Genomic DNA, 26,916 nt, shown 5'->3' on the forward strand with positions numbered 1-26,916 from the left:
CTAATTTTCTCTTTTGTGAATTGCAAAACTGCACTTTTGACCTATCAAGTTAGAATGAAAATGAGAACACCTGAAACTCAAGACACAATGAAATGGAAACACTCCAATACTCTACAGCAACATAACCTGCCTTAACTATGTAATATGTCAAAAACATTAAGTATCTTTACACTGTGTTTATGTAAGGCTACTTTTGAAAAATCTTAAATAGGAAGTAATGCTATTTAAACAGAGACAAAAATATACATACATATATGTACATGTATAAATCACAAAATTATTTAAAACAGAAAATAAAGTGTTTAAGCCCAACACTGGTTTTTAAACATACAGATTATGCAAATTAGGGTTCACCTCACTGACATGCTACAAACTAACGTTTATAATGTTTGCATTATGTGTTAACATGCCGTATTTAAACAACAACAACAACAACCAGGGTCCCTCGGTGGCTCAGTCAGTCGAGCGTTGGACTTCAGGTCAGGTCATGATCTCACAGTCCATGGGTTTGAGCCCCACATCAGGCTTGCTGCTGTCAGCACAGAGCCTGCTTTGGCTCCCCTGTCCGTGCTCTCTCTCTGACCCTCCCCCTGCTCGCACTCTCTCAAAAATATACATTAAAATAAAAAATTGTATAATCATATGATTTATATTATTTTCAATAAAAACCAAACTCCAGGGGCCCTGGGGCGACTCAGTCAGTTAAGCGTCTGAGTCTTGGTTTCAGATCAGGTCAGGATCCCATGTTTTGGAGATGGAGCCCACATGGGGCTCCTGGGCTGGGTAGGGAGCCTGCTTGGGATTCTCTCTCTACTTCTTTCTATGCCCCTCCCCAACACGTGCTCTTTCTCTCGCTCACATATATATAAATAAATTTTTTTTAAAAATGTATCCCAGGGGCGCCTGGGTGGCTCAGTTGGTTGGGCGTCCGACTTCGGCACAGGTCATGATCTCACGGTCCGTGAGTTCGAGCCCCGCATCGGGCTCTGTGCTGGAGCCTGTTTCAGATTCTGTGTCTCCCTCTCTCTCTGACCCTCCCCCGTTCATGCTCTGTCTCTGTCTCAAAAATAAATAAACATTAAAAAAAAAATTTTTTTTAATAAAAAAAATAAATAAAAATGTATCCTTAGGGCGAAAAAGAATACATTGAACATGTGACTATCACAGCCCTGAATTTTAAACCTTTAGTTTACTTTTTGTAAAAAAATAATAATAAGTATAAAGATTACTTTTTCTCCCAAGAACAAGCTACTGATAAACACAGCATGGAAATATATTGAAACAATCTGAGTGACAAAAGGAAAATCAAAAAACAAAAGCCAACCAGTACCTACTACATTATTCCTTTTCCTATTATACTTTTTAATAAGTGTCTTGAGAATGAGTTCATCATTATACAAAGCAGACCAATGGGGGGGTGTGGGGGGGAGGGATGGAAAAGAAAGATTAGGAAGAAGGGAGGGAACTTAAGAATGACGCATATGTTAATTTGATCTTTGATCGATTGTGGCAAAGGTTTTCATGGGGGTATGTTAAACCTAACCACATTATACACTTTAAAGAGTATACTTTAAATATATTTAAATCACAGGCACTATATATACTGTATATCAAATATATCTCAAGAAAGCTGTTTACAAAAATAAAGTCTACATAAATAAATCATCAGCTCAAGTGGTGTATTTACCATGGGGGAAAAAAATGCGTTGTTATTCTGTGCTGGATTACAGGACAATTAAGTAGATTTACATCTCACTAGAGTGTTGATCAACCCACGCTAAATTTTGTCTCTGTGCAGCTATCTCCATTGACATGTTGGGCCAACTCAGTACTTATTAGTGACTTGAAAACAAACATAAAAGTATGATCTTCTAATTAGATGACACAGAACTATAGGATGACAGAAACAAGACTTTAAAAGTATAAGCTGGCTGAAAAGGATTATGAAATGTTATCGCATTAAAGAATAATTCATTCAGATTTAATTATTTATAGGAATTCTGCAAAAGCAGTTAATAAGACAACTCTTATAATCTACCAGAATATGACTGCTGCTTTTTGTAGTCATTATTCCAGAAAATTCCAGTTTATTTCTGCAATTATATTAAAAATACTGGCTTACTAGTCATAAAATCTAATTTCTCTAAAGAAAATATGAAGCCAAAAACACACCCAAGATGGTAAAATTTCAGTTTGTTTTTCATAAGTATGCTAATTGAGAGAGTTATTCATGAATATATTTCAAGTTACTGGCTCATTCCTTCAGTTTTGCCATTTCTTCTCTACCATGTAATATATACCTCTCTTACTAGAGTTTAAAAAATACTGGCTCTATTCTTTTTTTGTTCACATAATCAATCACTCTAATATAATAACGGTTAATAAGGTATAATAACAAAAGTATCGCTCCCACCCCAGAGAAACATTCCAGGGAGAAACTTATATAAATCAGGCTTAAGTAAATAAATAAATGATAATCAAGCTAAAACATGTAACTGAGTCCTCCTTTGGACACTTCTTTGATTATCAGCAGAAAACCTACTAAAATGGCTGGCATAAGCGCATAAAGCCTGCATATCAGACAAAAATGTAAAGTCTTTAGGGGCGCCTGGGTGGCGCAGTCGGTTGGGCGTCCGACTTCAGCCAGGTCACGATCTCGCACTCCGTGAGTTCGAGCCCCGCGTCGGGCTCTGGGCTGATGGCTCAGAGCCTGGAGCTGTTTCCGATTCTGTGTCTCCCTCTCTCTCTGCCCCTCCCCCGTTCATGCTCTGTCTCTCTCTGTCCCAAAAATAAATAAACGTTGAAAAAAAAAAAAAGTAAAGTCTTTGATTGTATAATTGTTTAAGACTGGCCAGGATTCATTTTTTTGTCTTTCAAGGAATTCAACCAACTCAATTAAAGTGACATATGGGCACCATGTGGCAAGGCAGGAGGAGGTGAAATGAGGGTTAGCCTTTATTTTATGACACAGAAACGATGCTAATGGACCCAGACGCTAGAGAAACAGTGACCAATACGTAATCTTGGGGTTGAGAAAAGGGGGAATTAAGAATGTCAGAGCAGCGGGTCAGCCAGTCTCCTACTCATTCAGTTAATGTGCACAACACTGTAAAACAAGGCAGAAATTTAAATTGCTATGAATGGAAACTGATTAAAAAAGTGAAGACTGCCATATTTTAAGGTAACTTTTTATTGCCTAAAATAAAATCCCTCATCCTTCGAGAACAGGCAGTATATGTAATTGATGTACCCACTTTTTTAACTGATTGAAGGACTACATATATAACAGTAGCTTCAAACAGTAAAAGTCAACTTTGATCTAAGTAAAAAAATAAATTCAAACCCTTTGTTCCAAAACATGACATGTAAAATCTGTAGCAGGCACTGTGCTGTCACTCACAAGATAATCTTCTCTCCAAAGTACTAAGTTTACAAAGTCACATGTCTTCATTTATGAGGAGTTTCAAAAACATGTCTATACTTTAGCTCAGTAATTTCATTTCTAGAACATTATTCCACAAAAATAACCCAAAATTCAGGAAAGACTTTAAATTCAGTAAGTTATTTCTAATAGGAAATTTAGAAACAACCTAATGTTTAACTTCTCAGCAAAATAACGTTTAATTCTATTAATTTTTCTCAACAATAACCCTATTCCTGCCCCAGTGTTCACTTGTATAAGGTACCACATTCATTCAGTTACTCAAAGCCAAATCCCTAACATCACCCTTCAGTCTTCCTCCCACATCTCACATCCACGCTACCATGATATCCTATTGCATCTATATACCAAATCCCACTACTAATCTTTTTCTGCTACCATCTTAGAGCAAGCCACCATCATCTATCTTCTGCCTGTTTTACTTGAACAATCACTTAACTCATCTTGTTTCCACTTCACCAACACAGCCACCTGCCCTAGTCACAGTCTGCTATCTATATAATAGCTACAGTCGCCTTTTAAAAGGAAATTCAGATCTACTGCTCTTAAATTTCTAACGGCTTTCAATTACATTTAGATTATAATAATCCAAATTCTTACCATGCTAAATAATGCCCCATCTAATCGGATACTCCACATACTTCTCTGAATTCTGTTCCCACCCTCTCTACTCCACACTAATTTCCTTACGATTCTAAGAGCACACGAAGCACCTTACTATCTCTGGGCCTTTGATTTTTATTCTTTTTATCATTTATTTTTGTTTATTTTAGAGAGAGTGAGCAGGAGAGGGGGCAGAGGGAGAAAGAAGGGAGGAGGGAGAGGGAGAGGGAGAGGAGGAGAGGGGGGGAGAGAGAGAGAGAGAGAGAGAGAGAGAGAGAGAGAGAGAATCTTAAGCAGGCTCTCTGCAGACTCGGGACTCAATCCAATGACCCTCGGATCATGACCTGAGCAGAATCAAGAGACACTCAACCAACTGAACCACGCAGGCACCCCTCCCTGGACCTTTGCACAGCAGTTCTTTCTACTAGAAATGTACTTTCCCCAGAAATCTGCAAGACTCACTCCCTCACTTCTTACCTCTCTATTTATATGCCTTATTTAGATAGAACTTCCCCTGAGAGCCCAAGGAAAATCGGAGTCCAATCATTCTCTATCCCTTTATCATGCCTCATTTTCATCAAGGCTCTTATTACTACCCAAAACTATATTGTGCATATAGTTGTTTACTTTCCTTCTATCCCATGGAAAGGTACAAACTCTATGAGTACGGAGGGTTTGGTTTACTCACTACTACATTCCCAACACCTACATAGTGCCTGACACACATTAAAAGCTTAGGATATATTTGTCAAATGTTGACTGAATACTACATTCTTGTTAAAAAAAAAAAAAAAAAAAAAACAAGAGAAAGCCATTTATTATTTAAGACATGTTTCAAATAGCAAAGGAAATGCTAACATTATAATATAAACTGACAAAATATAATAAAGTATCTAATACAGAGCCTACAACACAGAAAAAAAAGACAAAGGAAACTATATAAAAAAAATGGTTATAGTAGATGCCTCTAGAAATCACTTAACATTACTAAAACTTTTCATTTTCTTCTTTTACCTATCTTAACTGTGAAAAATAACTGAATGGCAAAGCTGCCCTTATGCTCAGTACTAACAAAACAAACAAAACCCTCTGGTCTATAGAAAGTTTATGCTAGAAAAAAACTTGGAAGGTTATTTTTCTTTCTTTCATTTATTTATTTTGAGGGACAGAGGGAAAGCAAGAAAACAAGTACAAGCAGGGGAGTGGAGAGAGAGAGAGAGAAAGAGAAAGAGAAAGAGAGAGGAGAGGATTCTGACTCGGGGCTCGAGCTCATAAACCACAAGATCTTGACCTGAGCAGAAACCAAGACTGATGCTTAACCCAATGAGCCACCCAGGTGTCCCTCTAAAGGTTATTTTTCCATGTAAATTGAAGTTTCTCAATTACTAGGAAGATCAAGCAATTTGTTATACGAACTGAGTCCATTTTAAGAGTCAAGGGGTTCAAAAAGTAATTTACAAGTGTTAACTGATCTACACTAGGAATAAACTCAGATTTATTTCAGGGAAACCATCCTACTCATTCATGCACAATAGAGTTCTAACTCTTTAGGACAATCTTCAAACCTCCCAAACCCATCTATCGCATCTCTACTTCTGCTACAAAGCCTAACACATATGCCACACTAAGCCGACTACTGGCCATTCCATTAAGAATGCCTCTGAATTTTAACTTCCTAGAAGGTTTTTTGCTCCCCTACTCTGCCTAGAGAAATCCTATACCTTCCAGCTTAGTGCCACTTCCGCAGTGAAGTGACTTCTTCCTTTCCCATATATAGTATCTTTTTTTCTCTTATCAAAGGTTCTTAGGGGCGCCTGGGTGGCTCAGTGGGTTCAGCGTCTGACTTCGGTTCAGGTCATGATCTCATGGTTTGTGGGTTTGAGTTCCCCATCAGGCTCTGTGCCGACAGTTCAGGGCCTGGAGCCTGATTGGGTTCTGTGTCTCCCCCTCTCTCTGCCCCTGGCCTGCTCACACTCTGTCTCTCTTTCTCTCAAAAATAAATAAACATTAAAAAAAATTAAAAGAAAAAAAAAAAGGTTCTTAACCTTGGGTCGATGAATGTCCTAATAATCTTTGTGAAATTTTGAAATTATATGTAGATACTGGGTATATGCTCTTTTTTGAGAAGAAAGCACTGTGACTACACTCAAGATTGTAAAAGTAATTCATAACCCAAAAGGATAAGAATCATTGCTTTATCATGCCACTTTAGATTAATTACAATTATTTATTTACTCCTCTTTCTCACTACTCTGTGAGGTTTTTCTAAGTTTATTATCTTGAGAGTGAGAGAGAAAGAGAGTGCATGCACGCACACACCCAACTGGGGGAATGGAAGAGAGAGGGAGAGAGAGTCCCAGGCAGACTCCTCACTGTCAGTGCAGCGACTGATGCAGGCCTCGAACTCACAAACCATGAGATCATAACCTGAGCTGACATGAGCCACTTAACCGACGGAGCCACCCAGGTGCCCCACTCTGTGAATTTCTTTTAAAGCACCTTATCGATATGGTAAGGAATAAATGGTACGATGAACTGAAATGTTTAAAAGATAGGTCTGATTGCTCAGTTTTCCCTAAATTCCCTTAGGCTCACTTTAAGACACCTGAAACCCGTTTCTAGTTTTATTACCTTCATCCTCTAACTTTTAAATTTCCCTCCATTTATGAATTTGAATCAATCATTTAACATAAAAAGTTTAACTTCCTAGGGGCGCCTGGGTGGCTCAGTCCATTAAACATCGACTTCAGCTCAGGTCCTGGTCTCAAGGTTTGCAAGTTCGAACCCTGCTTCAGGCTGTCTGCTGTCTGTGCAAAGTCCGCTTTGAATCTTCTGTCTCGCTCTCTCTGCCCCTCCCCAACTCTCTCAAAATTAAATGTAAAAAATTAAATTTCCTGGATTAAAACCAATGTTCTCAGGGGCGCGTGGGTGGCTCAGTCGGTTAAGCGTCCGACTTCGGCTCAGGTCATGATCTCGCAGTCCATGAGTTCGAGTCCCGTGTCGAGCTCTGTGCTGGCAGCTCAGAGCCTAGAGCCTGTTTCAGATTCTGTGTCTCCCTCTCTCTCTGACCCTCCCCCGTTCATGCTGTCTCTGTCTCAAAAATAAATAAACGTTAAAAAAAAATTAAAAAAAAAAAACAACCAATGTTCTCATTTCTAAACTTTTTGAATTTTGTTATGTAATCAAAGGGAAAAAGAAAAAGTTTTGAAATTAAAAAAAGTAAAATAAAAAAAATTTTTTTTTAAATATCCAAAGAGGGGCGCCTGGGTGGCGCAGTCGGTTAAGCGTCCGACTTCAGCCAGGTCACGATCTCGCGGTCCGGGAGTTCGAGCCCCGCGTCAGGCTCTGGGCTGATGGCTCGGAGACTGGAGCCTATTTCCGATTCTGTGTCTCCCTCTCTCTCTGCCCCTCCCCCGTTCATGCTCTGTCTCTCTCTGTCCCAATAAATAAATAAATAAATAAATAAATAAATAAATAAATAAATAAATAAAATAAAAATATCCAAAGAGAGGGGCGCCTGGGTGGCTCAGTCGGTTGAGCGACCAACTTCGGTTCAGGTCATGATCTCGCAGTTGGTGGGTTCAAGCCCCGCATCAGGCTCTGTGCTGACAGCTTGCTCAGAGCCTGGAGCCTGCTCCGGATTCCGTCTCCCTTTCTCTCTGCCCCTGCCCCTCTCACACTCTGTCTCTGTCTCTCTCAAAAATAAACAAACATTAAAAAACAAAACAGAACAAAACAAACCAACACTTTAAATATCCAAAAAGAAAATTAAAACTCAATATCCTAAAAGAATCACAAGACAAGGACAGAGGTAGATTTATGGAAAGATGAAAAAAACTAGAAAAAAAAAGGTGACAGGTGTATGAGCCAATCTATCTTAAGACAATGCTTGTTTCATATTCACTTATTAAATTAAGATGATGCAGGGGCGCCTGGGTGGCGCAGTCGGTTAAGTGTCCAACTTCAGCCAGGTCACGATCTTGCAGTCCGAGAGTTCGAGCCCCGCATTGGGCTCTGGGCTGATGGCTCAGAGCCTGGAGCCTGTTTCCGATTCTGTGTCTCCCTCTCTCTCTGCCCTTCCCCCGTTCATGTTCTGTCTCTCTCTGTCCCAAAAATAAATAAACGTTGAAAAAAAGAAAAAATTTTTTTAAATAAAAAAAATAAAAATAAAAAATAAAAAAAAAGATGATGGGGGGGGAAAGACCTAGTCACCCTTCTTATATTATATACACCTATTTCAGTTCAGGATTTTCATTTAATTTTTGCCAAAAACCTTTCACATGCCAATCAAACAACACTGTTGTGACATCAAACGCTTATGTGCAAGAAGTCATCCAATATGACCACCAATCATGAGGTACTCACCGTGCTATACACTGCCGGGACGGCGGGAGTGAAGAGTCGATCCTCGAGAGGCTGCTGTGCAGGTCCTCTAGGAATTCTAGAAGAGTGAGTTAAGGATAAGAGAACTCAAAAATGCCTTGCTGTAGCATTAGCAAAAATTTACCATCCTAAGATTCTGTCCATGACCCAAGTTTTGTCACGTAATTACTAAGGCTACTCATTTACTTCTCCACAAAAACGGAAAACAAATATTTCAAATTTCTTAATGTAATCAGATCAATCTCTCCAAGTGATTCCCATGATAAACGTTCCATGGCAACTCAAAACAAACAAGCCTCCACACTTTAGGTCCATGATGAGAATCTACCACCTTTACTTTCTAGAGAAAAAGACTAAGGAAGTATGAGCAGGACAGCCAGAAAGATACATGTAAATTACTGAAAAAGACACAGTCTCTTCTGCTAACTGCAAAGGAATGACTAATATAATTGTTTCCTGGTTTTTCTGTTAGTTGCTTCTTTCCCTTATCCATATTTCCCAACCAACTCATTAAACAAACAAACAAACAAACAAACAAACCCACAATGGCTCTCCAGCATAACAATTAAAATATTCCAGCATGTGGCCAGGATATTGTTAAAAGACAAAAGACTATCATTTTACTCAGCTTCAAAAGTAAATGATGTGAGCTCCTTCCACCTGGTGATGAGAGGTGGTATTTCCCCTAAGAATGTCAGCAACAACAACAACAAAAAAGAACAGCAACCAAAAGATTAACAGCAATTCTCTCCACACAGTGGGATCACCTAAGTGTATTGAATGTTTCCATAATAAAATTTTTGAATCATTTAAATGTACTATTTAAGAGGACTAAAAATATAATAAACCCAAAATGAAACAGAATGCCTCCCTAAACTAACAAGTAGTTGAAATTTCTCCTATCATTTTCCTTTCTAATTCAATGAAACAGTTTAGAAGACAAAATACCAGCTACAATTAATAATTTTATATGAATGACCACAAGTTACAGAAATCTGAATCATTAAAAGTTAAATTCTTTATATGGAAGTAGCAACAGTTTGTTGAGGTGGGAGAGGGAAAATAAAGCAAAAACCATCCATGGTTTAGCCACTCAAAATCAGTAACACTGTACCAGTCTCTAGACAATTCTTTAAACTAACCACCTCAGACCACACAGTTCATCCCCTACACGTAAGAAACTGATTTCAACTACTCCAAGAAATAACAAAACTAAAACATTTCATACAGGAGCTGCTTCTTTAAAACTTTATATATGTTTGCAATGTAGAAAGCATAAGACTAATAATAAGTTCCAGGACAATAGTCCTTCATTATGAGCTTGTCGATTCTTTCAGAAAGAAGATTACCCTTGGCTGGAATAAAACTTTCTTTGAATTATAATTCTGCACCGCAGTCACATGAATGGTGGAAAATATGAGGCCATTCTTTCTTCTGCAAAGCCAACGACTTTTGCTTCTTCTAGCTAAGGCTAATTCTCACCACATGAGAATAATCTCAAATGAGAATTATCAGTACTATGCCCCCAAAAGCTGAGACATGCCATTTAAACCTTACAAAGGAAGGTTAGGGGTTCTTGATTTCTATTAGTTATTTTATTGCCTAACAATACAATTATGATATTTGTAAAGAGGCAATCATATATTTGGCGAAGAGTCCCACTAACAAACATTCTTCTGGGCCACAAATAATGTTTATTTTGTTTATTTCACTCTCTGTAAACCACCAACAGAATACTACAGGTTGATAAATTGTTTCTTAAAAGAACGTTGAAGTAAAAATTCTTAATTTTAAAACAAAAACATAATTCTATAAAAACAAAAACTGAAAATACAAGTCAGGAGATCTGAATCTAAAACAGGCTGCAAGCCTAACCAACTATGTTTTCTTCACCGAACCGTTCCAAAATATCTCTTATAAACTGAGAATGAGCAAGAAGTAACCTGCCCCAGTTAATAAGGCTAGGTACTCAGGCCAGATCAAGTCTTCCTGAATTCTAAAAACCACTCTCTTCCTATTATATCAATATGTCACGAACAGAATAATGACCACAACCTGGTCAAACTATGGTTGCCCCTATCTATATGACAAAACTAAATGAACAGTTCGTCTCATAGAAGAGTCAATGGAGTGTCACCCCAAAATTTCTAGAAAGTCCCATATTCTTGGCCTAAACTGAATCATCTGCCCAATGGCAAATGTACACTTATTAATACAGACTTGGCAATTACTGTATCAAACTAAGTCAGCTTATTTTACAGAGCATTTTTTTCCTATCACATATCTTCATAAATATGCTAAAAACCACTAAATTGTACACTTTAAAAAGTGTGAATTTTATAGCATGTGAGTTATATCTCAATAAAAAATTTAACTTGTGGGGTGGGTGCACCTGGGTGGCTCAGTTGGTTAAGTGTCCAACTTCGGCTCAGGTCATTATCTCATGGTTCTTGGGTTCAAGCCCTGCGTCCAGTTCAGTGCTGACAGCTCAGAGCCTGGAGCCCGCTTCAGATTCTGTGTCTCCCTCTCTCTCTGCTCCTCCCCTGTTCATGCTCTGTAGCTCTCTCTCTCAAAAACAAGCATTAAACATTTTTTTTTAATTTAACTTTCTATATTTTTGCTTCCTTGCAAGTAAGTTATTTAGCCCCTCTTTCCACTAAAAACAGCCTCAATAAACCAGACTCAAATAGGCACTAGGCATTTTCTCCATAAATAAGTTAATTCGAAGAAATGACGTGCATGTAAAGCTCTTTCACAACAACATACTTCCTCCTAATTCTGCCTGTAATTAAGCTTATTGCCAGCTTTCACCAAGTACTGTATCTCCAGCATACATCACTGGATATTTACTTATTTACTTTTGAGCTCAAGGTAGCAAAAAAAAAAAAAAAAAAGGCCTTCTCAGAGTACCACTTAAAATTCAAATTCAACTAATGAACAGTGATAATATGCATGTGCAGTGCTTCAGAATGTTGTTTTTTTATTTTTAAAATCTCAACACTAAAACACAGTAGGCATACTCACTTGACATTTCTGCGGTTCAAACTACTATGGATTATACCATTAGGAAATATAAGCAAAATCATTAGCAAGACCAGAAGGATGGTATATAATAACTGAATTAAGATTCTAAATAGAAATACAAATGGAAAATATTTTTTTAATTCCGCACGCTCATTTTCTAATAAAAAATGTAAGAAATAAATAAAATTTGAAGACTTAAGAGTATTAAAGCACAACACACTCTAAATTGATTATTAAAGAACTCACTACATACGCTCCACATTAAATGTCAATTAGGCGGATAAAAATTTTTCAAACACAAGATTTCGTCAAAGAAATCCAAAGACCAGTGAGATTATATAATGATCTGAATGTTTCCTGCTTATGTCAGGAAAGAAAGAAGGGACCAGTAATTTTTTAATTTACAGATGTGTACTGGGGGTGCCTGGGTGGGTCAGTCGGTTGAGCGATCGACATCGGCTCAGGACTTGATCTCATGGTTTGTGAGTTTGAGCCCCGCATCGGGCTGTGTGCTGACCGCTCAGAGCCTGGAGCCTGCTTCAGATTCTGTGTCTCCCTCTCTTGATGCCCCTCCCCTACTCATGCTCTGTCTCAGAAATAAATAAATATTAAAGAAAAATTTTTTTAAACTTACAGATGTGTACTGAAATTTCATGAATGATGAACTCTCATTAGGATGAAGTTTCTTGCTCAATGGCAATTGTCTCTGACCCTGAGTTTGACCTGTAGTCACTATCTCCTCAAAAGGTTTTATCTTGAGAAATTAGAAAATAATTAATGAAAATCAACAGAAATCTTCCTCCAGTATGCTAAAACACTAATGTTCCGTTTACAACTCACAGCTGAATGTTCCTAAACTTTACCCCAATCCATTATAAGAAAAGCTAGGGGCGCCTGTGTGTCTCAGTCGGTTAAGCATCCGACTTCTGCTCAGGTCATGATCTCATAGCTTGTGAATTCGACCCACACGTCGGGCTCTGTGCTATCAGCACCGAGCCTGCTTTGGATCCTCTGATCCCCTCTCTCTGCCCCTCCCCTGCTTGCTCTCTCTCTCTCAAATAAACACAGGGGTGCCTGGGTGGCTCCCTCGGTTAAGCGCCCGACTTCGGCTCAGGTCATGATGTCACGGTTCTTGGATTTGAGCCCCACGTTGGGCTCTGTGCTGGCTCCGACAGCTCAGAGCCTGGAGCCTGGTTCAGATTCTGTGTCTCCCTCTCTCTCTACCCCTCCTTTGCTCATGCTCTGTGTCTCTCTCTGTCTCTCAATAAACAATAAACGTTAAAAAAAATTTTTTTTTTTTTAAAGAAAACCTACTCTCCCAAATCAATGCTTACCATAAGCAATATTTATAGTGGCAACCTCAAGTTATTATTGCCTCACTGAAAGTGAAAGCAAGGGTACAAATCCCATTGCACAAATTACTTTAGAGAAGACACAGGCAACCGATTTCAGGAGATAAAAACAAATAAATGAAAAAGATCTTTTTCTACATTATTTCTTATTTAAGCTTTAGGGCAATATGGTAATATCAGTCAATTTACACCTTTCTCCACTTTCTCTTTTTTTGTTGGGATTTTATTTTCAAGTAATCTCTACACCCAGCGTGGGTCTCAAACCTACAACCCGAGATCAAGAGTTGCATGCTCTACTGACATGCCAGGCATCCCTCCTTCTTCAAATAGAGTTTTGATAACAATAAAGGAAGAGAACATGTATAACATAAAAGGATAAGGGCAGAATTTCTATACTACACACACTCTTTTCACATACAATTGCTTTGGAAATAGCTACATTCCATTTAGTATTATTTCCATTTAATTAATATTGAATATATTAATATTGAATATAAATTCCATTTAATATTAAAATAAATATCCCATTAAGGAAGGGATATACTCTTTAAAAATTAAAGAAATGCAATTTAAATAAACTAGCATATCTTGAAAATAAACCCTAAAAAACAAAATTTAACCTACCTTTATAAAGGAGATGCACTAGCCAAAACTGGAAAAACACAGTCTACATAAATGTAAATATAAGAAGCAATCCCAGGTCACTGTTTATCACACAGAAAATTGTCCAGATTAATTCAGAATGTTTCAAAAAAATATTTTAAGAGTCCAAAATTTTATTATTTGAAGGGTTTGAGATGTGCTGCATATAGAAACTAATTAGTTATAGAAAGCTAATATAAAAAATAACGCCCTCTTGCTCAGACAACTGAATAGACATGCAAAGGAATGATGGTGGGTTGCTTACTTGACAAAAATTAACTCAAAGTAGATCAAAGACTTAAATGTAAAGGCTATAACTAGAAATTTTCAGAAGTAAACATGGAATAAATCTGCATGGCCTCATATTTGGCAATGGATTATTAGATACAGCAGCACCAAAATCAACAACAAAAGAATAAATCATATTTCAACAAAATTAAACAGTACTGTACATCAAAAGACAGTATCAAGAAAATGGAAAGACAACACATAGAATAGGAAAAAATATTTGCAACTCTTATGTCTGATAAGAGATTTCTATCTAGGATATATAAAGAACTCTTACAATTCAAAAATAAAAACACAAATAACCCATTATTTCAAGTGGAGAAAGGATCTGAAAAGACATTTCTCTAAAGAAGATCTACAAATGGGCAAAAAGCACATGAAAAGATGCTCAATATAATTAGTCAACCGGGAACTGCAAATCAAAGCTGCAATGAGATACTACTTCACACCTACCAGGAAGGATGGCTATAATCAAAATGCCAGAGTCAATGAGAGTACAGAGAACCCTCATATACTGCTGGTGGAAATGTGAATTTGTGAAGCCACTCTGAAAAACGGTCTGTGACAGTTCCTCAAAAGTTTAAACACTGAGTTACCATATGACCCAGCAATTTCACTCTTGGGTATATACCCATGAGAAATGTAAACATATATCCTTGCAAAAACTTGAACATTAATATTTATTTACATGCACTATTATTCCTAATAATAAAAGTAGAAAGACCTCAACTGTGCATCAACTGATGAATGGAAAGCATAAAAAAAATATTATTTGGCAAAAAAAGAAACGAAGTACTAATACATGCCACAACATGGATGAATCTTGAAAACATGCTAAGTGAAAGTCACAGAAGACCACATATTATATGATTCAATTTTTATGAAACGTTCAAAATAGGCTATAAAGACAGAAAGACTAGTAGTTGCTTAGGAGTAGAGAAAATGAAGAGGGAGGGAGCTGATAGCTAAGAGGAATGGGGTTCCTTTCTAAGGAGATAAAAATGTTCTAGAATTGACTGTGGAAATGGCTGCACACATCCGTAAATGCACTAAAAACCAGGGCATTGTACACTTTAAATGAGTCAATTTTACGATATGCATATTTTATCACAATAACGTTTTATTTAAAATAACCCTTTCTGGGGCGCCTGGGTGGCTCAATCAGTTGAGTTTCCGACTTTGGCTCAGGTCATGATCTCACAGTTTTTGAGTTCAAGCCCCACGTCGGGCTCTGTGCTGACAGCTCAGAGCCTGGAGCCTGCTTAGGATTCCATGTCTCCCTCTCTCTCTGCCTCTCCCCTACTTGTGCTCTCTCTCTCTCTCTCTGTCTCTCTGTCTCTCTCTCAAAGATAAATTTAAAAAATAAGATGTAAAAAAAAATTTTTTTTTTAATAACCCTTTCCTACACTGGGAAAAGCTTCGTAAAAGATAAGGACTAGGGGTGCTGGGTGGCTCAGTCAGTTGGGCATCCAACTTCGGCTCAGGTCATGATCTTACAGTTTGTGAGTCCCAACTCCGCGTCAGGCTCTGTGCTGACAGCTCAGAGCCTGGAGCCCACATGGGGGGTGTGTGTGTGTGTGTGTGTGTGTGTGTGTGTGTGTGTGTGTTGTCTCTCTCTCTCTCTCTCTGCCCCTACCCGCTCATGCTCTCTCTCTCCTTCAAAGGTAAATAAACATTGTAAAAAATGAATAAAAAAGAAAGATAAGGACTAGAGCTATAGAAAACTGTGTATCAATAAGGGAAACAAATTCCATAATGGAACCCTCAGAGGCTAACAGTAAAGTATCCTCAGCTAATTGCTACTTACATAGGTGATACCAAAGAAATAGCTCATCTCAAACCCAAGCATAAAACTGTGCTGAAGGGTGATGCCTGGGTGACTCAGTCAGTTATGTAACCCACTCTTGGTCTCGGCTCAGGTCATGATCTCATGGTTCATGTGTTCAAGCTCCAAGAAGGGCTCTGCACTGTAGTGCGCATCCTGCTTGGGATTCCCTCTCTCTCTCTGCTCCTATTCGGCTTGTGCATGCACACGCTCTCTATCAAAATAAATAAATGAAGGCAAAAAACCCACAAAGCTGTGCTGATTAGATTAATGCATGTTATAATTAAAGATGAAACAGACAAGACTGAATTAATTTAAAGTTGTGAAGCGTAGACCTCATAGACATCAAACATGTAAAATATGCCACAAAGAATGATAACCCTGAATGACTCTACTCAGCAAGTACAGAAATCTCAGGGATCACAAGGTTAGTAACTCTGGACAAAAACAGAACAGGAACTGTATTCTCAAACCTAAACACTATGACAAATCTACCCTGCTATATATATATATATATATATATATATATATATATATATGCTACATATATATATATGCTACATATATATATATGCTACATATATATATATGCTACATATACATATATATATATATATAAAAGGACACCAATGTTCTAAGAAAACCAAAATTTTCTTCATTGCTCTATATCATTTGCCGTTGAAACTGCAGAGAAAAAGGGGTGTCTGGGTGGCTCAGTCCGTTGAGCATCTGACTTCAGCTCAGGTCATGATCTCACAGCTCATGAGTTTGAGCCCCGCGTTGGGCTCTGTGCTGACAGCTCAGAGCCTGGAGCCTGCTTCGGATTCTGTGTCTCCCTCTCTCTCTGCCCCTAACCCACTCACATTCTGTCCCTGTCTCTCTCAAAAATAAATAAACATTAAAAAAAAAATTAAAAAAAAAAAGAAACTGCAGAGAAATAAAACTAGCCATTTTATTCTTTCAATTCAATTTAATGTTGGACTGTTAATTTAGGTCCAAAATCCCTTATTGGAATTCAGAATTTTTCCAAACATAGAAAGTTAATACAGTTGTTATATTATATAACATCTCCAGCAGGGTCTATGGGCAATACTCCTTAATGAAACACATTTATCTCTACTGCAAAATATATAAATATTCAAACTTCTGGCTTTCTGGCCAGAGTTTTTACTAATTTATGAGAAAAAATGAGTTTTCCAGACACTTTTGATTTTGGAATTGCAAAGTGCAAACAGCCCATACCTTCTTTCCCATTGTGTTTCTGCGCAAATCTGTTTCTAGAAACCACTATATGAATGTTAACAACTAGGAACCATTAAACTGTATTTTTTTTTTACAAATCTGAAAACTTTAGTTTCAAAGTGCTTGGCCAGAAAAGCCCTTGCTCTGGCTCTGGTTTTCTACTAACTCAGAAACTGATTTCCCGACAGTCACATTTAAGTTTAACCAAAAACATAAGCTGCTTAGATGGGGGGTGGGGAGGCAAGGATCAATATTGTGAAAGAATATAGCTGTTGACCATGCTGTTAATCCTTCTCCTCAAGACAAAAATACAAACTTTCTATGAGACAAAAAGATACACATATGAAAAATGAATATACTCACAAATTACAAATTTCACAATTTCAAAGTTTTTAGTTCTCAAGTTTTTAATTCTAAGACAAATATTTAAGCGTTATACTAACACACAATTCAGATTAAAACAATCCATGTGACAAAGAAAAGGCAGAACAAAGTAGACCTCTTCCTTCAAAAATGTCTACCTTGAAGAAATTTCATTGAGAATGATGAAGGGCAGGGGCGCTGGGGTGGCTCAGTTGGTTAAGCGTGAGACTCTTGATTTCGGCTCAGGTCATGATCTCGTGGCTTCGTGAGCTTGAGCCCAGCATGGGACTCTGTGCTAGCAGCACAGAGCCTGCTTGAGATTCTCTTTCTCCCTCTTCCTCTGTCCCTACCCTATTCATGCTGTCTGTCTCTCTTTCTCAAAAAAAAAAAAAAAAAAAAAAAGATTAAATGCAGTTAGCAATTCCATTTGTATCCTACATCTGAATCACTCAAATGGCCTTAGATAATAACCAAATAAAATATGCTGATATGCCAGATTCCTCTGGATATGGATCCAGATAATAATTGGTAGGGAATACACATTTGACAGATTTTAAAAGTCATTCTCCAAAAAAGAACTGAATGAGCTAGTCATTCACATACAACAAAAGTCAGCCTTCACTAGACATTCCACTGCTGGCTACAAGCTGTTAATAGGTAGAACTCTAAAATTTTCAAGGAGGTGACATTTACCTGAACTGGTAGAGCATTTTTAAAATGTAATATGAAGATGAGATCATAATTGCAATGTTCTGAAATTCTACTAGAACTTAGGTTTAAAAAGAATCATGGCAGGGGCGCCTAGGTGGCTTGGTCAATTCAATGTCCCACTCTTTTTTTTTTTTTTTTTAATGTTTATTTCTGAGAGAGAGGGAGGGAGGGAGGGGGAGAGGGAGAGGGAGGGAGGGAGGGAAGGGAGAGAGAGTGAGAGAGAGAGAAAGAGAGAGAGAGAAAATGAGAATGAGAATGGGCAGGGGAGGGGCAGGGAGAGAAGGAGACACACAATCTGAAGCAGGCCCCAGGCTCTGAGCTGTCAGCACAGAGCCTGACATGAGGCTCAAGCCCATAAACCATGAAATTATGACCTGAGCCAAGGTTGGACGCTTAACCAACTGAGCCACCCAGGCGCCCCTGAATGTCCCACTCTTGATTTCAGCTGAGGTCATGATCCGGGACTGAGCCTGCATTAGGTTGCGTGCTGACAGCAGAGTTGGCTTAAGATTCTCTCCCTCTGCCTCTCCGCCCTGCTCACACACTCTCTCTCTCTAAAAGAAATAATAAAAGTAGACGGGTGAAGGAAAAGAATAAACAAAAAATGGCTTATAGGTGCTTTATCTTGAGCAGTGACATAGACAGTGGTACTATTTACCAAAACCGGGAAGGAACAGGTTGAAGTAGGGATGAAAAGGAAATTAAGAGTACTGAAATGCCTACTGGAAATGTCAGGAGACACAATAACAAAAATTAGATATATGAATATGTAATTAGGGCCAAAACTCTGACATAAAGATACAAAACTTTCAAAATTCATTAACATGAAACTAATCTTTAAACCCAATAGAAAGAAAGGAGGCAAAGGACCTCAGACATGAGGGTGAGACACAGGATAGATCAGCAAAGGACCCTACCTGGAGCCACTGAGGTGGGACGAAAACCAACAGATGCAGTGGTACTGTGGTAGCCAAGGGCCACACCACTACTCATAGGAGTGAACAATGAGTCCAGAACACTCTCTTTACACTCTTACTGCTGACACACCTGGACAAAGACAACCAACACACAGGCCCTCCAGAAAGTCCTGAGAATCAAGTTTCAGACCACACAGGCTGTTATACTTAGCCAATGTTATCATAAAAACCACCTCAGCATTAAAAAGGGGGGAGGGGCCTCTGGGTGGCTCAGTCTGTTAAGTGTCCTACTCTTGGTTTTGGCTCAGGTCATGATCCCAGGGACAGGGGATAAAGCCCCAGGTTGGGCTCTGCATTGACAGGGCAGAGCCTGCTTGGGATTCTCTCTCCTCTCTGCCCCTCCCGCTCACGTGCACACATGCTCTATCAAATAAATAAACTTAGAAAAATATGTATGAATAAATGTAAACTATTCTGGCATACGGTAAAATTCTATAAATGTTAGCTATCATAATGGTTACTTAAAAAAAAACTAATTGTGAGGGGCACCTGGGTGGCTCAGAGGACTGTGTGTCTAACTCTTGATTCCTACTCAGGTCATAATCCCAGGGTCGTGGAATCAAGCTCCAAGTCCAGCTCCGCGCTGAGCAGGGAGCCTGTTTAAAATCCTCTCTCGGGGCACCTGGGTGGCTGAGTTGGTTAAGCGACTGACTCTTGGTTTCAGCTCAGGTCATGATCTCAGGGTTTGTGAGTTCAAGCCCGTTCCTCATCAGGCTATACACTAACAGTGTGGAACCTGCTTGGGATTCTCTGTCTTCCTCTCTCTCTCTGCCCCTCCCCTGCTCGCTCTCTCTCTCAAAACAAATAAGTTAAAAAATTAAAAAAGCATCTTGTAAAAAAAATAATAAAATAAAAATAAATAAATAGGGGTGCATGAGTGGCTCAGTTGGTTAAGCGTCTGACTTCGGCTCAGGTCATGATCTCACAGTCTGAGAGTTCAAGTCCTGCATCGGTCCCTGTGCTGACAGCTCAGAGCCTGAAGCCTTCCACATTCTGTGTGTGTCTCTTTCTCTGCCTCTCCCCCACTCACACGCTGTCTCTTTCTCAAAAATGAATAAACATTAAAAAGCAATTTAAATAAATAAAATTCTCTGCCCCTCTCCCCTGCTTCCTCTCTCATTTTTATGTGTTTATAGTCACAAGTCTTGTTAGTAAGAGAATCTTGAGTTCTGAGGCTGCAGGGCACTCCACAAAACAGCTATACTCTCAATGTGTTTGTCAAATGTACAAGATTTTATTGATGAAACAAGTGATACCATTAGTGTTATGCATTACTACAGCTATACATACATATACATACAAGGCACAAAAAATGTTTTTTAATTTTTTTTAAGTGGGGGGGGAATCAGTATTTTCTGACTGCTAAGGAAAGGAGACTGGATAAGAGTAAAGTTACACTGAGTTTTATTCAGCTATATATACAGCTATAGTAAGTTATTTAAGTTTTTCTGACTTAGGTTTTAAGTGTCAAGGTTCACTTTGACCCCTCAAGTAGGTTCCTAGATATTTAGGTAGAGAAAAGTTAACATGGACCCTAAAGGTAAATAATAAGGGGGGCACCTATGTGGATCAGTGGGTTAAGAGCCTGACTCTTGATTTTGGCTCAGGTCATGATCTCACGGTTCTGACCGTGTAGGCTTTGTGCTAGAAATGGAGTCTGCTTAAGATTCATTCTCTGGGGTGTCTAGGTGGCTCCGTAGGTTAAGCGTTCAACTTCAGCTCAGGTCACGATCTCGCAGTCCGTGGGTTCGAGCCCTTCATCAGGCTCTGTGCTGACAGCTCAGATCCTGGAGCCTGCTTCAGATCCTGTGTCTCCCTCTCTCTTTGCCCTTCCCCCACTCATATCCTGTCTCTCCCCATCTCTCAAAAATGAGTGTTAAAAAAAAAAGGACTCATTCGCCCTACCGCCACCCGGCACCCAATGCATCGCGTGCGCACACACACTCTCTCAAAACAAACAAACAAACAAACACACAAACAGCAGGCTCAGTGCAGAGCCTAACACCAGCTCAACCTCATGACCATGAGATCATGACCTGAGCCAAAATTAAGGATTGGATGCTTAACCCAGGCACCCCCAAGAAACCACATTTCCAGTAACAGCTGTGTCTGAGATCTAAAATAATCCTGGTTCTACAGAATACATGTGCAATCTGTTGCTCAGGAAGTGATTACCAAATTTACTTAGATATATTATCTGGTTTACAAACATAGTAATTGTTTTTTAAGATTTTTTAATTTTATTTTTTATTTTTTAAATGTTTATTCATTTGTGAGAGACAGAGACAGAGCATGAGTGGGGGAGGGGCAGAGAGAGACAAGACTCAGAATCGAAAGCAGGATCGTCAGCACAGACCACGATGCAGGGCTCAAACTCGCAAACCTTGAGATCTGACCTGAGCCAAAGCCGGATGCTTAACCAAATGAGCCACCCAGGTGCCCCTAATTTTATTTTTAAGTAATCTCTACACCCGACGTGGGGCTCGAACTCACAACCCCAAGATGAAGAGTCTCCTGCTCTACCAACTGAGCCAGTCAGACACCCCCAGTTTAACACATATATAGACAGATATAACTTTTTCTACCTTTGTCTATTTCACTGGTCATTAGTAAGATTATTGGAGAGTGGAGCAGGGAAGAAAAGCCTGATACAGCTTGCTGTCATTTATTACTCCATTATAGCCTTCCAGTGTTAGTCACTATTGTTTAATAAGGCAAATATTTCATTTTATTATGAATTTATGAACATAAAGACTTAAATACAAGTACAAATGTAAATTCATAAATACATTAAAAAAACAAATTTGTATCACCTTTCTTTTAAGAACAGCAACAAGGGGCACCTGGGTAGCTTAGTCGATCAGACTCTCGACTTTGGCTCAGGTCATGATCTCAGGGTTTGTGGTTTGTGAGTTACAGCCCCATGTTGGGCTCTGCACTGACAGGGCTGGAGCCTGCCTGGGATTCTCTCCCTATCCTTCTCTCTCTGCCCCTCCCCTGCTCACACTCTCTCACAACAAATAAACTAAACTAAAATAAAACAAAACAAAATAAAATAATAAAAACTGCAACAAGGCTTTTATTTTCTCTCTCTCTTTTTTTTTTCCTCCAACTCTGGCTATAGTAGTTTGTTTGCCCGTTATTTTATCTTATTTATTCCTTGCTTTATCCACCATGGGCTTGAGGCGGCTTACATCAAATAAAATACATACAGAATATTTAAATGAAAGTAAATGAGCAAATATGACAAAGACTGGCAGTCTATAAGGTCCCACAATATTGCAAAATAAGCTAAAAGATGCTTATCACAGGCTTGGTGAACATAAAATTAACAGAAACGTTGATACTTTTCACTTGTATAAATATGTATAAAGCATCTATGCTGCTATCTAGAATTCGCTTTGCCCCAAATGTATCATTTCATCATAATAGTTACTGCATAAGTTAATTGGAAGAAGACATGAGTTCAAGATAGACTATGTAAAAGTGACAAATTACTTTTTAATTCATATTTAAGTAACTTCTATTTAAAGAACATGAAAAACATTCCTTTTAGAATTGAGGCCATGAAAATTAGCAGAGCTACCAAGTTTCTTAGCATATACAAATAAATACAATATGTATGGATGAAAGCATATATTTATAGAGATATAGAGTCTTGTCATTCCCACATTTAACTTACACAAATTCAACCAAGCCACAGGGAGGGCAGAGGGGAACAGAAATACAGGAAAATGTGCATAATGCTGCCTCTTGCCTTTCCCCTCAAGGAACATATGCTCCAGAGTCCTCATGAGATCTGGAATCGAAACTGACTAATATGTTTGGTTCTCAAAGTATGGCTCTAATGTTGAAGTACCTGTTTGTTGTATAACCTGGCTTCTAAATAATGTTGAATTGTCCAGTGCTCAAACAGGGAAGAAGTACAACCTGGAAGAAAAAGTGACTGCGCTGGACTTACTGAAACACAGTATGGTAATATCTGATATCACACCTTTTTTAAAACAGACTTCTGTAAGGCGCCTGGGTGGCTTGGTCAGTTAAGCATTGGACTTCAGCTCATTTCATGATCTTGAGGTTTGTGGGTTTGAGTCCCACACACTATTAGGCAGTGTCTAATAGTAAATGAGTTGGCTGCTGTATGTGAGATTTGCTCTATCTCCTTGGGGAGAGGGGTTGTTTGTACACGTGTGGGACTTGTCATTACTGAGAGGGGAGTGATACCATCACTTAACGTGGAGGGACCAGAAAAGCTGAATGTAGTGCAGTTCAGGGCAGCTCTGCTGTCAGCGCAGAGCCTGCGTCAGATCCTCCCTCTCCCGCTCTCTCTGCCCCTCCCCCCTCCCACGCACAGGCACTCTCTCAAAAATAAATAAAAAACTTTTTCAAAATTTATTTTTAAAAATGAGACTTTTTTTTAAAGTTTATTTTGAGAGAGAGAGAGAGAGAGAGAGAGAGAGAGAGAGAATGAGTTGAGGAGGGAGAAAGAAAGGGAATCCCAAGCAGGGTCTGCACTGTTAGCATGGAGCCCAACGCAGGGCTTGATCCCATGAACCCATGATCCCATGATCTCAGGTCAGATCATGACCTGAGCTGAAATCAAGAGTCGGATGCTTAACCGACTGAGCCACCCAGGCACCCCGAATCTGAAACTGTATTAAGTTTACAGTTATAGTAATTGTTCTATATTGCATTTTTTTATAAGAAACTCTTTTTTTTTTTTTTTTTTTTTTTTTTTACTAAGTTTGTTTATTTTGAGAGAGAGAGCGCGAGCACAAGCAGGGAAGGGGCAGAGACAGAGGGAAAGAGAAAATTCCAAGCAGGCTCGCTCTGTCAGAGCAGAGCTCGAAGCAGGGCTCAATCCCATTACCTGTGAGATCATTACCTGAACCAAGTTCAAGAGTCAGACGCTTAATCGACTAAGCCATTCAGGCGGCCCTACATTGCATTTTAAATGGATCTTTCACCTATGCATAACTTTGTAACATATGCATTAATCACCTGGGAAATATCGGTGCATTAAGTTAGCCAGATTTTCCAAATGGTGTACTATTAAAAACCAAACCTGATTTCACCAGTAAAGTTTATTAAGCATTGGGAAGCTGTCAAATTCATGATGGCACATACAACTTTCGAATATTCTAATCTTCACTTCAAACCTGTAACTTTATTATTGGCAACAGTCTGCCTTAAAGCAACAAGCACACTCACTGATTTCTGAAAATATGTCTGCTAAATATCCAAGTCTGAATACAGTTGGTCATTCTTTCAAGTAAAAATGGTGTTACATAGGGGTGCCTGGGTGGCTCAGTCGGCTGAGCATCTGACTTGGGCTCAGGTGATGATCTCACGGGTCATGGGTTTGATCCCTGCATCGGACTCTGTGCTGACAGCTCAGAGCCTGGAGCCTGCTTCGGATTCTGTGTCCCCCTCTCTCTCTGCCCCTCCCCTGCTTGCACTCTGTCTTTTGCTCAAAAATAAATAAAAAACATTTAAAACAAAATGGTGCTACATATAAAAGTGGTTAGTGAAACTGATATAACACTTTATTTGTTGGCTATACTGGAATTCAAATAAAAAACTTCATCAAAAAAAGTGGTTAGTTCTGCCTCCAACTCTTTAACTTTTCAGGATAAAACCACCACTGAACAACTATGTAACATGCCACCCATTCCATCACACAGAATATTAAGAAGATGTATACTGAAAGGTCAAGATTTAATAAACTGAGTAAGTTTTACTGTTTCATGAAAGATATTAAGTACAAGAAACAAACAAAAAAGACATTTAGTGAAACTGGTGCCTTTTCTTTCTTTTCCAGAATGTGTGTTGGTGAAGAACACAATCATTACCAGTACAGTTTGGTAGCACTACCTCGATTCACGCTAAGGCGCCAGCAGTTTCACCCACAAATGATTCTGCACCACCACGAAAATGTCAGTATTAAGTGAAAAAGGCAAAAAAAGTATCTCAGAACAATTATTAAAATAGTTCTGACCTCTCCTCTGCTTCTATATAGCATACCCTAAGAAAACCACACGCACACAGGGCCCCCTGAGGCCAAGAGCAGAATTTCAACAGTATTACTTACTGTCCGTAAGACAAGTCCTAGAGCATTGTAAATCTAGGTAAGCAGGCCAGAAGCACACTGCTTCAAGTAAGTAAGGGCACCAGAGAAACCCATTAAGTGTAGTTATGCTAAATTCATGCAAAAATGGTCATCAAATGGAGTCATGAAAAAAATCCAAAGGGCTTTTCCTTCATACTGACAGAGAACTACTGTGCATTTGAGAAATGAAATATGATTAGTCATTAATGTTCTTTGTGGGGAAAAAAAAAGAATAAACTGGTATTTATGCTGGACTGCATTCTGTTAGCCCTAGTAAAATGCTAAAATAAATGTAGCAATGGCAGCCTTTTCTACTGCTTCCCCGGCATACCCATTCCATCTAGGCCTCAGCCCACAGTCACGTAATTCTCCTTCTTCACCTCATCCTTAGGACCTTCTAATAGGATCTAACTCATCAGCACAGTTCAAAACACTAGAAAAACGAAGACTCTTTGCTCTTCCCTTCTCCTGAACCTCTTCTCTTTTCCTCTAGCTTCAGGTTTAAGTAGCTGAACACTTATCCCTCAAGAGATGACTGTCTGGAATGGGTACAGCAACTGGGACAGACCAAGCCAGTGGCTCCAATTCAGTCCAAGAGCTCAGAGTTGAACCACAAGCAATCCACACAGAGCCCTTTAATCTATAAACTAGAACCAACAATTTCAGCCAACACCAGGTTTCAAAGAACTTGAACATACTTCAATTTGAAACCCAGAATTTAACTGAAATAGATCAGTCCGGAATATGTCAAAGAGGTTTATGACAACAGTTCTAAAAACTCTTTAACTCAAGGGGCGCCTGGGTGGCTCCGTCAGTTGAGCATCCGATTTGGGCTCAGGTCATGATCTCATGATTTGTGAGCTTGAGTTCAAGTTCAAGCCCCACATCGGGCTTGCTGCTGTCAGCACAGAAATCTGCTTCAGATCCTCTGTCCTCCCCTCAAAAAATAAACAAACATAAAAAGAAAAAAAAACACTGAACTCAGAAGGCAGTTTATTCGCATCACAGTCTAAAGTACAAATTTGATTTTAGCATTCCAGTTCTTTTATTTATTACCTGTGTGATTTCTGGGGGTGTTACATTTAACATCTTTTTTTTTTCAGGTTTTATTTTTGAGAGAGAGCAAGCGAGCGAGCATGAGCGGGGGAGGGGCAAAAGAGAGTCAGGGACAGAATATGTGAAGCAGGCAATGCTCTGAGAGCAGCAAGCCTGATGCAGGGCTCGAAACTCACGAACTGCAATATCATGACCTGAGCTGAAGTCGGACACTCAACCAACTGAGCCACCCAGGTGCCCAACATTTAACATCTTTAATACAGGTCTTCACCTGGAAAATGAGGACAATAATAGTACCTACTTGGTAGAGTCGATAAACAGTTTAAAGGATTTATTTAAGACATTTAACCCAGTGCCTGGTATATGTTAGAAGCAATAAGCCACTGCCAATACTAAGACCTCCAAGAGCAATTCCTCATTCTAGCATACAAATCAGAATAGCAGCTGAACCAATGACAAAATAAAAGAGATTTTCCCTCAGAGTTCAACCAAATATTTATATAACAGCTTCAGTAACATTAACTGTGAAGAAATTTTCACCATGTTATAGATTACATTTCCTTTGTAGGGTATGTGACTACCCAGCCTTACCACCTAAACATCTAGTACATGTATTTAATACTGAGATTATTAAACAGAACTTAAAATGCTCACAAATATTTTCTACCAGACACTGTATAGCGTCAAGTGTAATGAATTGCGACACTAAGTTTACCTGAACAAATGACTTGTCTACGAGGAAAATTTGTGACAGATTAGGAAATAAAAAAATCATAAACTTTCACAGAACACCGATGAAAAGACAGGATTCAATAAAATCCTCCAAAATCTCTCAAGAATACAACTATAACAGGGGCACTTGGGTGGCTCTGTTGGTTGAGTGTCCGACTTGGGCTCAG

The 26,916-nt window shown here is 38.9% G+C and overlaps 1 protein-coding gene across 43 annotated transcripts in view; it reads right to left on the minus strand.

Annotated features, from left to right (window-relative positions):
- The window catches only part of EIF4G3 (eukaryotic translation initiation factor 4 gamma 3), a 315,357-nt gene that overhangs the window by 224,825 nt on the left and 63,616 nt on the right, over positions 1 to 26,916 (minus strand). For all 43 annotated transcript variants that reach the window (XM_043574009.1, XM_043574008.1, XM_043574005.1 and 40 more), the window contains one exon: positions 8,411 to 8,486. Coding sequence is in view for 36 of the 43 variants with exons in the window: in XM_043573996.1 (XP_043429931.1) it covers positions 8,411 to 8,486 (76 nt within the window). In the remaining 7 variants the exon portion in view is untranslated. The remainder of the gene's footprint in view (positions 1 to 8,410; positions 8,487 to 26,916) is intronic.

Source organism: Prionailurus bengalensis, chromosome C1 (genome assembly GCF_016509475.1).
Source record: "Prionailurus bengalensis isolate Pbe53 chromosome C1, Fcat_Pben_1.1_paternal_pri, whole genome shotgun sequence".
Taxonomy (NCBI): domain Eukaryota; kingdom Metazoa; phylum Chordata; class Mammalia; order Carnivora; family Felidae; genus Prionailurus; species Prionailurus bengalensis.